Source organism: Salmo salar, chromosome 14, assembly GCF_965601325.2.
Source record: "Salmo salar chromosome 14, fSalSal1, whole genome shotgun sequence".
NCBI classification, from domain to species: Eukaryota; Metazoa; Chordata; class Actinopteri; order Salmoniformes; family Salmonidae; genus Salmo; species Salmo salar.
This window is the reverse complement of record NC_138304.1, coordinates 35,524,181-35,538,391: the sequence shown is the minus strand read 5'-3', so window position 1 is coordinate 35,538,391 and position 14,211 is coordinate 35,524,181. Positions and strand designations below refer to the sequence as shown.

General features: G+C 41.2%; 1 protein-coding gene across 2 annotated transcripts in view; it reads right to left on the bottom strand.

The window, feature by feature from the left end:
• Nucleotides 1–14,211, bottom strand: part of mmp16b (matrix metallopeptidase 16b (membrane-inserted)) — a 36,934-nt gene that overhangs the window by 3,605 nt on the left and 19,118 nt on the right. Inside the window, exons 6-9 of one of the 2 annotated variants that reach the window (XM_082960931.1) lie at nt 8,934–9,113; nt 8,442–8,659; nt 8,058–8,196; nt 691–841 (exon numbers count right to left, since the gene is read on the bottom strand). In XM_082960931.1, coding sequence (XP_082817057.1) covers nt 691–841; nt 8,058–8,196; nt 8,442–8,659; nt 8,934–9,113 — 688 coding nt within the window. The remainder of the gene's footprint in view (nt 1–690; nt 842–8,057; nt 8,197–8,441; nt 8,660–8,933; nt 9,114–14,211) is intronic. The other variant, XM_014140534.3, reaches the window with a different exon arrangement.

The following is a 14,211-nucleotide window of genomic DNA, read 5'->3' as shown; positions in this document are numbered from 1 at the left end:
CAAAACATCATATCAGTGACATGCAACAGTTTGCTACAGAATGATGACAAATCATTTTATCTGCTCTCACAACAGGGTTAAGACCTCATGTGATTTCATCTATCATGACAGATCCACCAAATGTTTGAGTCACATTAGTATTCAGTAAATCATGTACTAATTACAGCATCTCACAGTGAACTTTATATCAGCTAGCCTTTTTTCACAGTCAGTGGTGTACCACAGTTTAGAGAAAAATTTGAAGTTTCATAGCTAATCTCATAGATAACATTTTGCCATGAGGCTAAGATTATAATTTTTTTCAGTTTTAAAGCTAATTTCCAGTTATTCTAAACATTTTGCTATGGCTTATGACGTTATCCTATGCTATCTGGGGAGGGGGCCCAACCTCCAGGGGGACCCCAGAGTTCGTGGGCCCCCCACATTGCCAGGGCTGCGGGGGTGAGTGATATGCCAGTGATCATTGTCATTGACAAAACTAATACAGTATCATGTATAACCTATAATTCACAATCTAACCAATGTAATAGAAAATGGAAAATTCTAGAATCAGCTACACTCTACCATCACTATGGATAAAACCAATGTAACGTAACAGATAGATGGATAATTCTAGAATAAGTTACACTTTACCTTCACTATGGACGAAATCAATGTATTGTAATGGATAAATGAAAAGGTCAAACAGACCTGTCTCCCTTGAAGAAATATGTCTTGGCTACGTCCTCCCACCATACAGCAGTCTCTATACTCTGGGTGGGCATCCCACTCCCAAACAGAGAGATGTCTTGAGGGTAGGTGGGCTGCAAAGTAGTGTCTTTGAACACCCAGAACCGGTTTCCTAAAACAAACACAGTCACAAACGGATCAGTGGTCATAATTGTCCAGTAATCACAAACAGAGCCTGGGTCCAAACATTATGTTTTACACTTTTGCTAGGAAATAGCCCTTGCTTGTTGCAGTAACATGATGAGCATTATTGCCATATAGCTGCTTAATTCAGTCTAATAATAAGGCCTTATTAGCATCGTTCAGACAGACGTAAAGAGCTACTACAGTGTTGTGAGTATATTAGAGCTAAGCTAGCGTTGTGAGTATATTAGAGCTAAGATAGAGTTGTGAGTATATTAGAGCTAAGATAGTGTTGTGAGTATATTAGAGCTAAGATAGTGTTGTGAGTATATTAGAGTTAGGATAGTGTTGTGAGTATATTAGAGTTAGGATAGTGTTGTGAGTATATTAGAGCTAAGATAGTGTTGTGAGTATATTAGAGCTAAGATAGTGTTGTGAGTATATTAGAGCTAAGATAGTGTTGTGAATATATTAGAGCTAAGATAGTGTTGTGAGTATGTTAGAACTAAGATAGTGTTGTGAGTATATTAGAGTTAGGATAGTGTTGTGAGTATATTAGAGCTAAGATAGTGTTGTGAGTATATTAGAGCTAAGATAGCATTGTGAGTATATTAGAGTTAGGATAGTGTTGTGAGTATATTAGAACTAAGATAGTGTTGTGAGTATATTAGAGCTAAGATAGTGTTGTGAGTATATTAGAGCTAAGATAGTGTTGTGAGTATATTAGAGCTAAGATAGCATTGTGAGTATATTAGAACTAAGATAGTGCTGTGAGTTTATTAGAGCTAAGATAGTGTTGTGAGTATATTAGAGTTAGGATAGTGTTGTGAGTATATTAGAACTAAGATAGTGTTGTGAGTATATTAGAGCTAAGATAGTGTTGTGAGTATATTAGAGCTAAGCTAGCGTTGTGAGTATATTAGAGCTAAGATAGTGTTGTGAGTATATTAGAGCTAAGATAGTGTTGTGAGTATATTAGAGCTAAGATAGAGTTGTGAGTATATTAGAGCTAAGATAGTGTTGTGAGTATATTAGAGCTAAGATAGTGTTGTGAGTATATTAGAGTTAGGATAGTGTTGTGAGTATATTAGAGCTAAGATAGTGTTGTGAGTATATTAGAGCTAAGATAGTGTTGTGAGTATATTAGAACTAAGATAGTGTTGTGAGTATATTAGAGTTAGGATAGTGTTGTGAGTATATTAGAGCTAAGATAGTGTTGTGAGTATATTAGAGCTAAGATAGCATTGTGAGTATATTAGAGTTAGGATAGTGTTGTGAGTATATTAGAACTAAGATAGTGTTGTGAGTATATTAGAGCTAAGATGGTGTTGTGAGTATATTAGAGCTAAGATAGTGTTGTGAGTATGTTAGAACTAAGATAGTGTTGTGAGTATATTAGAGTTAGGATAGTGTTGTGAGTATATTAGGAGCTAAGATAGTGTTGTGAGTATATTAGAGCTAAGATAGCATTGTGAGTATATTAGAGTTAGGATAGTGTTGTGAGTATATTAGAACTAAGATAGTGTTGTGAGTATATTAGAGCTAAGATAGTGTTGTGAGTATATTAGAGCTAAGATAGTGCTGTGAGTATATTAGAGCTAAGATAGTGTTGTGAGTATATTAGAGCTAAGATAGCATTGTGAGTATATTAGAACTAAGATAGTGCTGTGAGTTTATTAGAGCTAAGATAGTGTTGTGAGTATATTAGAGTTAGGATAGTGTTGTGAGTATATTAGAACTAAGATAGTGTTGTGAGTATATTAGAGCTAAGATAGTGTTGTGAGTATATTAGAGCTAAGCTAGCGTTGTGAGTATATTAGAGCTAAGATAGTGTTGTGAGTATATTAGAGCTAAGATAGTGTTGTGAGTATATTAGAGCTAAGATAGAGTTGTGAGTATATTAGAGCTAAGATAGTGTTGTGAGTATATTAGAGCTAAGATAGTGTTGTGAGTATATTAGAGTTAGGATAGTGTTGTGAGTATATTAGAGCTAAGATAGTGTTGTGAGTATATTAGAGCTAAGATAGTGTTGTGAGTATATTAGAGCTAAGATAGCATTGTGAGTATATTAGAGTTAGGATAGTGTTGTGAGTATATTAGAGTTAGGATAGTGTTGTGAGTATATTAGAGCTAAGATAGTGTTGTGAGTATATTAGAGCTAAGATAGTGTTGTGAGTACATTAGAGTTAGGATAGTGTTGTGAGTATATTAGAACTAAGATAGTGTTGTGAGTATATTAGAGCTAAGCTAGCGTTGTGAGTATATTAGAGCTAAGATAGTGTTGTGAGTATATTAGAGCTAAGCTAGCGTTGTGAGTATATTAGAGCTAGCGTTGTGAGTATATTAGAGCTACGATAGTGTTGTGAGTATATTAGAGCTAAGATAGTGTTGTGAGTATATTAGAGCTAAGATAGTGTTGTGAGTATATTAGAGCTAAGATAGTGTTGTGAGTATGTTAGAACTAAGATAGTGTTGTGAGTATATTAGAGTTAGGATAGTGTTGTGAGTATATTAGAGCTAAGATAGTGTTGTGAGTATATTAGAGCTAAGATAGCATTGTGAGTATATTAGAGTTAGGATAGTGTTGTGAGTATATTAGAACTAAGATAGTGTTGTGAGTATATTAGAGCTAAGATAGTGTTGTGAGTATATTACAGCTAAGCTAGCGTTGTGAGTATATTAGAGCTAAGATAGTGTTGTGAGTATATTAGAGCTAAGATAGTGTTGTGAGTATATTAGAGCTAAGATAGAGTTGTGAGTATATTAGAGCTAAGATAGTGTTGTGAGTATATTAGAGCTAAGATAGTGTTGTGAGTATATTAGAGCTAAGATAGTGTTGTGAGTATATTAGAGCTAAGATAGCATTGTGAGTATATTAGAACTAAGATAGTGCTGTGAGTTTATTAGAGCTAAGATAGTGTTGTGAGTATATTAGAGCTAAGATAGCATTGTGAGTATATTAGAGTTAGGATAGTGTTGTGAGTATATTAGAGTTAGGATAGTGTTGTGAGTATATTAGAGCTAAGATAGTGTTGTGAGTATATTAGAGCTAAGATAGTGTTGTGAGTACATTAGAGTTAGGATAGTGTTGTGAGTATATTAGAACTAAGATAGTGTTGTGAGTATATTAGAGCTAAGCTAGCGTTGTGAGTATATTAGAGCTAAGAGTGTTGTGAGTATATTAGAGCTAAGCTAGCGTTGTGAGTATATTAGAGCTAGCGTTGTGAGTATATTAGAGCTACGATAGTGTTGTGAGTATATTAGAGCTAAGATAGTGTTGTGAGTATATTAGAGCTAAGATAGTGTTGTGAGTATATTAGAACTAAGATAGTGTTGTGAGTATATTAGAGCTAAGCTAGCGTTGTGAGTATATTAGAGTTAGGATAGTGTTGTGAGTATATTAGAGTTAGGATAGTGTTGTGAGTATATTAGAGATAAGACAGTGTTGTGAGTATATTAGAGCTAAGATAGCATTGTGAGTATATTAGAACTAAGATAGTGTTGTGAGTATTTTAATTGAACCTTTATTTAACTTGGCAAGCCAGTTAAGAACAAATTCTTATTTAGAATGACAGCCTACCCCGGCCAAACCTGGACGACGCTGGGCCAATTGTGTGCCACCCTATGGGACTCCCAGTCACGGCCAGATGTGATGCAGCCTGGATTCATACCAGGTACTGCAGTGACACCTCTTACAGTGAGATGCAGTGTCTTAGACCACTGCACCACTTACAGCTAAGATAGTGTTGCAGTATATTACAGCAAAGATAGTGTTGCAGTATTTTACAGCTAAGATAGTGTTGGAGTATATTACAGCTAAGATAGTGTTGCAGTATTTTACAGCTAAGATAGTGTTGCAGTATATTACAGCTAAGATAGTGTTGGAGTATATTACAGCTAAGATAGTGTTGGAGTATATTACAGCTAAGATAGTGTTGCAGTATATTACAGCTAAGATAGTGTTGGAGTATTTTAAAGAGCTAATAATAGTGTTATGTGTGTATTAAAGAGCTACTCCACAGTAGTTTTATCATAGTGGATACGGTAAGGGGCAACTATAGTGCTGTGAGTAAGTCCAGTCCAGCAAGTAGCTCCTCCATCAGGGAATAAATAAAGCATGAGACTCTTTGTGATCCTGCTGGAGGACAGATGTCATGTTAACCTGCCTGATGGAGGGATGCAGGGATGGAGGAGGGGCTGAACTCTCACCCGTTATTATACAGTACAGTATCATACAGAACAAAATGGATGCTATTTAGAACATACTAGCAATATTTCTACTAATTGAAGTGGTATACTTATTAATACACTATAAAAAAATATATATATTTAAAACACACACAAATCTAGTTGTTTCAACTAATTATTATTAAATAACTGGTTCCACAGCCTTTTTTTTGTTTACCCAACTTTTCGGTCAAAGTTTAACCTGAATGTTAGGTTGCCCAACATGAGAAAACATACGCAAAAATTCGGTCCACTTTAAATTACTTGTTTGCTCAATTTGTCTCATATGTTCATTCAACTAGAAATTTATATTTTTGGCATCTTACAAAAAAAATATTTGGAACTAGTTACACAGCGCTTTTAACATACAATGTTTTCAATTTACATATTTGACACATGTTGACATACATGATTACATTTTGGATGTTCATTTATACAGTACTTAATATTCAACATGTCCTCACCTGGGATTTGAACTCACAACCTCTTGCTGTTGTCATTCCGATCTTCCTGCTACACCACCATGTCTGTGACAATTATCAGTTAATCTGACTATTCTCTCATCATTCATTTGATATACTTACAGTGAGGGGAAAAAGTATTTGATCCCCTGCTGATTTTGTACGTTTGCCCACTGACAAAGAAATTATCAGTCTATAATTTTAATGGTAGGTTTATTTGAACAGTGAGAGACAGAATAACAACAAAAAAATCCAGAAAAACGCATGTCAAAAATGTTATAAAATGATTTGCATTTTAATGAGGGAAATAAGTATTTGACCCCTCTGCAAAACATGACTTAGTACTTGGTGGCAAAACCCTTGTTGGCAATCACAGAGGTCAGACGTTTCTTGTAGTTTGCACACATCTCAGGAGGGATTTTGTCCCACTCATCTTTGCAGATCTTCTCCAAGACATTAAGGTTTCGAGGCTGATGTTTGGCAACTTGAACCTTCAGCTCCCTCCACAGATTTTCTATGGGATTACGGTCTGGAGACTGGTTAGGCCACTCCAGGACCTTAATGTGCTTCTTCTTGAGCCACTCCTTTGTTGCCTTGGCCACGACCCATTTTCAATGCCCTGGGTGAGGGAAGGAGGTTCTCACCCAAGATTTGATGGTACATGGCCCCGTCCATCATCCCTTTGATGCGGTGAAGTTGTCCTGTCCCCTTAGCAGAAAAACACCCCCAAAGCATAATGTTTCCACCTCCATGTTTGATGGTGGGGATGGTGTTCTTGGGGTCATAGGCAGCATTCCTCCTCCTCCAAACACGGCGAGTTGAGTTGATGCCAAAGAGCTCCATTTTGGTCTCATCTGACCACAACACTTTCACCCAGTTGTCCTCTGAATCATTTAGATGTTCATTGGCAAACCTCAGATGGGCATGTATATGTGCTTTCTTGAGCAGGGGGACCTTGCGGGCGCTGCAGGATTTCAGTCCTTCACGGCCTAGTGTGTTACCAATTGTTTTCTTGGTGGCTATGGTCCCAGCTGCCTTGAGATCATTGATAAGATCCTCCCGTGTAGTTCTGGGCTGATTCCTCACCGTTCTCATGATCATTGCAACTCCACGAGGTGAGATCTTGCATGGAGCCCCAGGCCGAGGGAGATTGACAGTTCTTTTGTGTTTCTTCCATTTGCGAATAATCGCACCAACTGTTGTCACCTTCTCACCAAGCTGCTTGGCGATGGTCTTGTAGCCCATTCCAGCCTTGTGTAGGTCTACAATCTTGTCCCTGACATCCTTGGAGAGCTCTTTGGTCTTGGCCATGGTGGAGAGTTTGGAATCTGATTGATTGATTGCTTCTGTGGACAGGTGTCTTTTATACTGGTAACAAGCTGAGATTAGGAGCACTCCCTTTAAGAGTGTGCTCCTAATCTCAGCTCGTTACCTGTATAAAAGACACCTGGGAGCCAGAAATCTTTCTGATTGAGAGGGGGTCAAATACTTATTTCCCTCATTAAAATGCAAATCAATTTAGAACATTTTTTACATGCGTTTTTCCGGATTTTTTGTTGTTGTTATTCTGTCTCTCACAGTTCAAATAAACCTAATATTAAAATTATAGACTGATCATTTCTTTGTCAGTGGGCAAACGTACAAAATCAGCAGGGGATCAAATACTTTTTTCCCTCACTGTAGTTCCGAAGCATTTTCTGGCATTTCTGCCAAAATAATAATTTCTAGTTGAATGAAGATTTGAGACAAATTGAGAAAACACAAAAAGTAAGTTGACTTAAATTTTGTCAATGTTATCTCATGTTGGAACTAAAAATGTTAAATTCTGGTAACACTTTGACCAAAAAGTTGAGTAAACAAAAAAAATATTTATATATTTTTTTACAGTGTATGACACTGTGATGACAACAAACTGTCACGTCCTGACCAGTATAAGGGGTTATTTGTTATTGTAGTTTGGTCAGGACGTGGCAGGGGGTGTTTGTTTAGAGTGTTTCGGGGTTTGTTGGGCTATGTTCAAATTTAAGAGGGGTGTTTGTTTAGAGTGTTTCAGAGTTTTTTGGGCTATGTTCTTTGTTAGTTCTAGTGTGTCTATTTCTATGTGATGTTTATTGGGTGGACCTTCAATTGGAAGCAGCTTTTCCTAGTTGCTTCTAATTGAAGGTCCTATTTCAGAGGGGTGTTTTCCTATGGGATTTTGTGGGTAGTTGTTCCTTGTTTAGTGTTTGTTGCACCTGACAGGACTGTTTCGGTTTGTTATTTTTTGTATACGTATTTAGTTGTTTCTCCTTCTTCAAAATAAAAAGATGAGTATACATATTCCTGCTGCGTTTTGGTCCAATCCATACGACAACCGTGACACATACAAAATACTTTGCTCTGTCATTCTCTCTAAATTGCTCTCCTCTAACTAACCTTCAAACCTAATGCTACTTTCTGTTGATACAAGAGCAAAATAAGCTAAATTTCATCTCCTCTTTCTCTCCCCTCCATCTCTCATTTCTCTCCTTCTCTCACCTTTGAAGAAGACAAACTTCCCCTCGCTGTTTTCGTAGACTGCGTCGATCTTGGCGGGCAGGCCTCTCCAGAAGAAGTTGATCTCCATAGGGTAGCCAGGGACCACCGAGTTGTCCCTCACCCTCCAGAACCACTGGTCCTACACACATGTAGACAAAAACACATGATCTTTTTCATCATATTCATCCCCTTCTCTCTACTGTAGTATTACCTCAACTCTGAAACCTGCTTTGTTGTCTAATACCAAGAGTGATTGATTCCACTGAAACCCTTCAGTGCCCATCTCTACCTCCTCATGCAAACATACCTTTTTAACACTGTGTTTATGAGATTATATAGGTTAGACAAGGGTACATCATACAGTATCTGTACATGCCAACCTACCTTGAATACGAACAGCTCCTGTCTGAGGATGGCCAGGGTGTTGAAGCCTCCGTCACAGATGTTGGGTTTGGCGTTGGGGTTGGAGGGTTTTGCGCCCTGAGGAGGACGGTGGGGCCGGACCTGGCGGTCGTGCTTACGGGGTTCCGAGGGGGGGTGGAAGCGTGGGGGAGGGGCCGTGGGTGGGGCTCTGGTGGGCTGGGTGGACCTGTCTGGTGGACCTGGAGATGAATGGGACACATTAGCGTAGCCAGCTAACTAGCTAAGGGCATCAAAAAATAACATTATCATTGTAATTATTTTGTCATGGAACATTATCATTGAACATTATCATTTAACATTATCATTTAACATTTGTTCCTTCAATGAAAACAATGAAACTCATTTAAAAAAAACATGTACAAAAGACAAATATTAACACACTACTTGGTTTAGTGTACTGAACAGATATTGAGGGCATGCTTATAATAAAATAAAATGTAGGAAATTCAGTACCATAGATAGACACAGTACCATAGATTTTCTGGATGCCCTGAAGGTCATCGTGAGGTAGTTTAAAGTTCTCTGTGTCCATGTACTGATAGAAGGGAGCCATGATGGCTGTGGGGTCATTGGAGTGCTCCAGGCCAAGGGCATGACCCAGCTCATGGACTGCCACCAGGAACAGGTCATTACCTGGGAAGGGCGATAGAGACTATGGATTAGAAACACACACGCACGCACACACCACAGGAGGTTGGTGGCACCTTACCTGGTGGAGGACAGGCACGTGGTAATGACTGGAGTGGAATAGGTGGAATGGTATCAAATACATCAAACACAAGGTTAGAAAGAGGTTATTGCGGCTGGGACGAGACTTCAGGAGCCACAGCTTACACAGAGAAGAGTGGTCCCTGCCCAGGGCATTGGAACACTCATCATGTCCTGCTATACAACACACACGCACACACACACCCACACACACACACACACACACACACACACACACACACACACACACACACACACACACACACACACACACACACACACACACACCCACCAGCAGGACCACAGTAATAATATGTGCATGACTCCATGGTACTGTCAGCATTCAGTGTAATAATAGTGTCAGGTTGATTTTGTGTTCGCTTTGGAAAAATCTACCACATACAGTTTCTCTCTATAGCATGTGACTGAAGATATCCCCGGGAGGTGGCTGCCCTTAACAACATGATATCTAATCCAGCCAGAAGCACAGAGATTCAGGAGCACGGAGATCCAGGTGCACGGAGATCCAGGTGCACGGAGATCCAGGTGCACGGAGATCCAGGTGCATGGAGATCCAGGTCTATCTAAGTGGCAGTGTTGTGCCGTGCACATATCCATTCTGGCTGCCCTGGATGCAGTTAGTGCTTCCTGACGGGCCTCTGGCTTTGACAGCCCTCTAGATGTGCTGTCCCGCAGGCTTCACTAACAGCAGTCAGAGCAGAGCAGGTTGGCAGCAGGGTAATTAAAGTAAAGTGCTGCCTGACGGTGGATGGATGGAGGCCGACAGGGCTGAGAGAGGGATCTGATTACCGTCTTCAAGCTGCAGCTCTCCAGGGCTGCAGGCTGGATCCACCCTCCACCCTGCCCTGCCCTGCCCTGCAGCTACGGTACAATACACTCCCTCACCATAACACAGTAGAAATGTGAGTGTTTATTCTTGTGGCAGGGATAGGCTCTGCACAATGACCTGGGTGCAGATTCACAAAACACAACTTACTCAAAAACATAAGAAGCTTCTTAAGAAAAAAACGAAGTTCATAAGTGCAATTCCTCAACAATATCTTAAGATTTCACGATTTTCTTACAAACTTCTCAAATATCTTCTTACGAACTTATTAGCCATCTTCTTAAAAATTGTCACGTATACTCCCTCTCCGGCCTCTAACAACACATCCGCTATGCTGGTCCTCAACACAGGGGCCCCTCAGGGATGCATGCTCAGCCCCCTCCTGTATTCCCTGTTCACTCATGACTGCATGGCCAGGCACGACTCCAACACCATCATTCAATTTGCCGATGACACAACAGTGGTAGGCCTGATTACCGATAACAACGAGACAGCCTATTGGGAGGAGGTCAGAGACCTGACCGTGTGGTGCCAGGACAGCGACCTCTCCCTCAACGTGATCAAGACAAAGGTGATGATTGTGGACTACAGGAAAAAGAGTACCGAGCACGCCCCCATTCTCATCGATGGGGCTGCAGTGGAGCAGGTTGAGAGCTTCAAGTTCCTTGGTGTCCACATCACCAACAAACTAACATGGTCCAAGCACACCATGACAGTAATGAAGTGGGCATGACAAAACTATTCCCCTCAGGAGACCGAAAAGATTTGGCATGGGTCCTCAGATCCTCAAAAGGTTCTACAGCTGCACCATCGAGAGCATCCTGACTGGTTGCATCACTGCCTGGTATGGCAACTGCTCGGCCTCCGACCGCAAGGCACTACAGAGGGTAGTGCGAACGGCCCAGTACATCACTGGGGCCAAGCTTCCTGCCATCCAGGACCTCTATACCAGGCGGTGTCAGAAGAAGGCCCTAAAAATTGTCAAAGACTCCAGCCACCCTAGTCATAGACTGTTCTGCTACCACACGGCAAGCGGTACCGGAGCTAAAAATGTGGTTAGATTTTTTTTTTTACACCTGGACTCCATCACCTTCTTGATTATCTTCCCTATATCTGTCACTCCCCTTGGTTCTTTCCTCAGGTGTTATTGACTGTTTCATGTTGGTGCGTTGTTTGTGTTTCGTGTTTATTTATTTAAACACTCACTCCCTGTACATGCTTCCCGACTCTCAGCGCACTAGTTACAGAATAACACCTCACCTAAAGGAAGCATCAGGGAGTGTTTTTTGTTTTTGTGTCAGTGTCAGGAATGATGTTGAGTCTGGGAGCCGCTACAGGCTCTCATTCCTCAGCCGGATCGCCAGGCTCCCCTGCCTCAGCTGGCTCGACGGGCCTTCATGCCTCAGCCGGATCGCCAGGCTCCCCCGCCTCAGCCGGCTCGACAGGTTCCCGTGCCCCAGCCGGGTTAACAGGTTCCCGCGCCCCAGCCGGCTCGACAGGTTCCTGCGCTTCAGCAGGGGTGACCGGTCCGCTCCTGATCCTCGGGTTCATTCCCTTTGTCGGCATCCTGCGGCTGGAGCCGCGCGTCCGGGAGGGGGTACTGTTACGTATACTCCCTCTCTGGCCTCTAGGTCATCAGGCTGCTGATTATCCCTGTCACCATCGTCAAGTGCACCAGCACCTTATGACACTCACCTGGACTCCATCACCTTCTTGATTATCTTCCCTATATCTGTCACTCCCCTTGGTTCTTACCTCAGGTGTTATTGACTCTGTTTCATGTCGGTGCATTGTTTGTGTTTTGTGTTTATTGTTTTGTTTATTTATTAAAACAGTCACTCCTTGTACTTGCATCCCGACTCTCAGCACACTCATTACAAAAATATTGTCGCTTGGCAACCGATTTAGCTTGCTATCTAGTATTTTTTTATACAGCGATTATTGTTCTAAAACATGTTTTGGGGTTTAAAATAATCAATACTGAAACTTTCAGATGACGTTTGTGAGTGACTTAAACATGTTAAATTGCTTTCATTAGCTTATTATCTTACTGCCCTGAGTTTAAGACAAGGGTTTAGATATCTTGGAATTAAGAACATTTACAAGAATCTAATTTCTTCTTCACTTTTTGCATAAGAAGAAACATATTATATATGTTTATATGTAGGGATTGCAATTTCAGAAAATGTCCATAATATATCTGCAGTAATAGTGATACTTACCCACCAGTGCTGTGATTGGCTGCGATGTTCGCCTATGGATTTCTCTTGCAGGAGCGACATATTTTGTTGTTCTGACGTTGTGGCTGTGTTATCTAGTGGAAATCGCTCTTTAATTTCCTGGTTGCTAAAATTACACAGCGTTTGCTCAATTTCAATTGTGAGTTGAGCCTTTTACTTTCGGTTTTGGTCCACCAGCTTCAAACAGCTGTAAAAACGATATTGTTTGTTATTGAAAATATATTCCACAGCGATTTAGATGAAAGATTCCCTACATTATTCAGTGCTTATTTTCTCACATCAGGCCAGACAAACTTTACTGTTTAACAGATACCCCGCTTCACTTTTCTCCCCACACCCCCCCAAAATAAATAATATTGTTATTATTTTTTGGGCCAATTTATGCAGTGCTCTGTTCATATAATGCACTGTCTGCTCTCCCTTGAGGATTTACCAAGCTGATGCTGTCACACCCTGACCATAGAGAGCCCTTGGTTCTCTATGGTGTTTAGGTCAGAGCGTGACTAGGGGGGTGTTCTAGTCATTGTATTTCTATGTTGGTGAGTTGTATGGTTCCCAATTAGAGGCAGCTGGTAATCGTTGCCTCTAATTGGGGATCATATTTAGGTAGCCTTTTTCCCCACATGTGTTTTGTGGGATATTGTTTTGAGTGAGTGCATGTAGCACTACGGTACCTCACGGTCGTTGTTTGTTTCTTGGTTTGTTTAAGTTTCACTAAAATAAAGATGTGGAACTCCAATCACGCTGCACCTTGGTCCGTCTCACCTCACGATCGTGACAGATGCACGAGAATCAAAGACCAAGCTGCCTCAGATCAGGCTTATTTTCGGGCCTCTGATTAGGCTATACTCTATGGCCGGATTGAAATGTACTTTTTCCAAAGCTACATTCATTTCACAGACTTAACTTGAATGATTGTCCCTCTTTATTCAAAGTAAAGGCCTAATCTATGATAGGCCTATTCATATTTTAATTAATATTTTGTTAAAGCCTATACCGTATAGAATAGATTCAGGTAATGCCCTCATTATACATTAACATTTCTTAAATTCCCATCAGGCGTTATTGTCTTGGTTTCCATGTTCAGACGCGTTCCTTGTTTTTGTAGCGGTACGTGTTTGTTTATATTAAACTCTCAAACTGCTTCCTGACTCCCTGCGTCTACATGACAAAATAACACCTCACCACACGCCAACTCCGTCCAATCAGCAGGGAAATAACCATGGCAACCTTGCACCTCTCGGTGGTGGGGGCTCCCATCTGATGAGCGAAATAGAGGGAGCACTGGAGTAGGAAGCCACGGCATTTTGATGGAGTCCCGTCGTATTTGTCCGGGAGGGACAAACGGACCTTGCTGACCTGGATGGACTGCTGGATGGGCCGGGATGCTGGATCGACACATAGGAGAGAATCCTCCGCCCGAGACATTGAAGAATAGAGGACCTCTTCCATACCCGTCTCAGTTGAGCCAGCTAGTCATGATCTGCATCTGGGAGATGTCTTGATCAACTGCTGCTTCCATGTGGTGAGGTGTTATTTTGTCATGTAGACGCAGGGAGTCACGAAGCAGTTTGATCTTTTCAGTCTCCTGAGGGGAAAAGGTTTTATCGTGCCCTCTTCTCGACTGTCTTGGTATGTTTGGACCATGATTGTTTGTTGGTGATGTGGACACCAAGGAACTTGAAACTCTCGACCCGCTCCACTACAGCCCCATCGATGGTAATGGGGGCCTGTTCGGCCTGCCTTTTCCCGTAGTCCACGATCAGCTCCTTTGTCTTGCTCACATTGAGGGAGAGGTGGTTGTCCTGGCACTACACTGCCAGTTCTCTGACCTCCTCCCTATAGGCCATCTCATCGTTGTCGGTGATCAGGCCTACCACTGTTGTGCCGTCAGCAAACTTAATGGTGGTATTGGAGTCATGTTTGGCCACGCAGT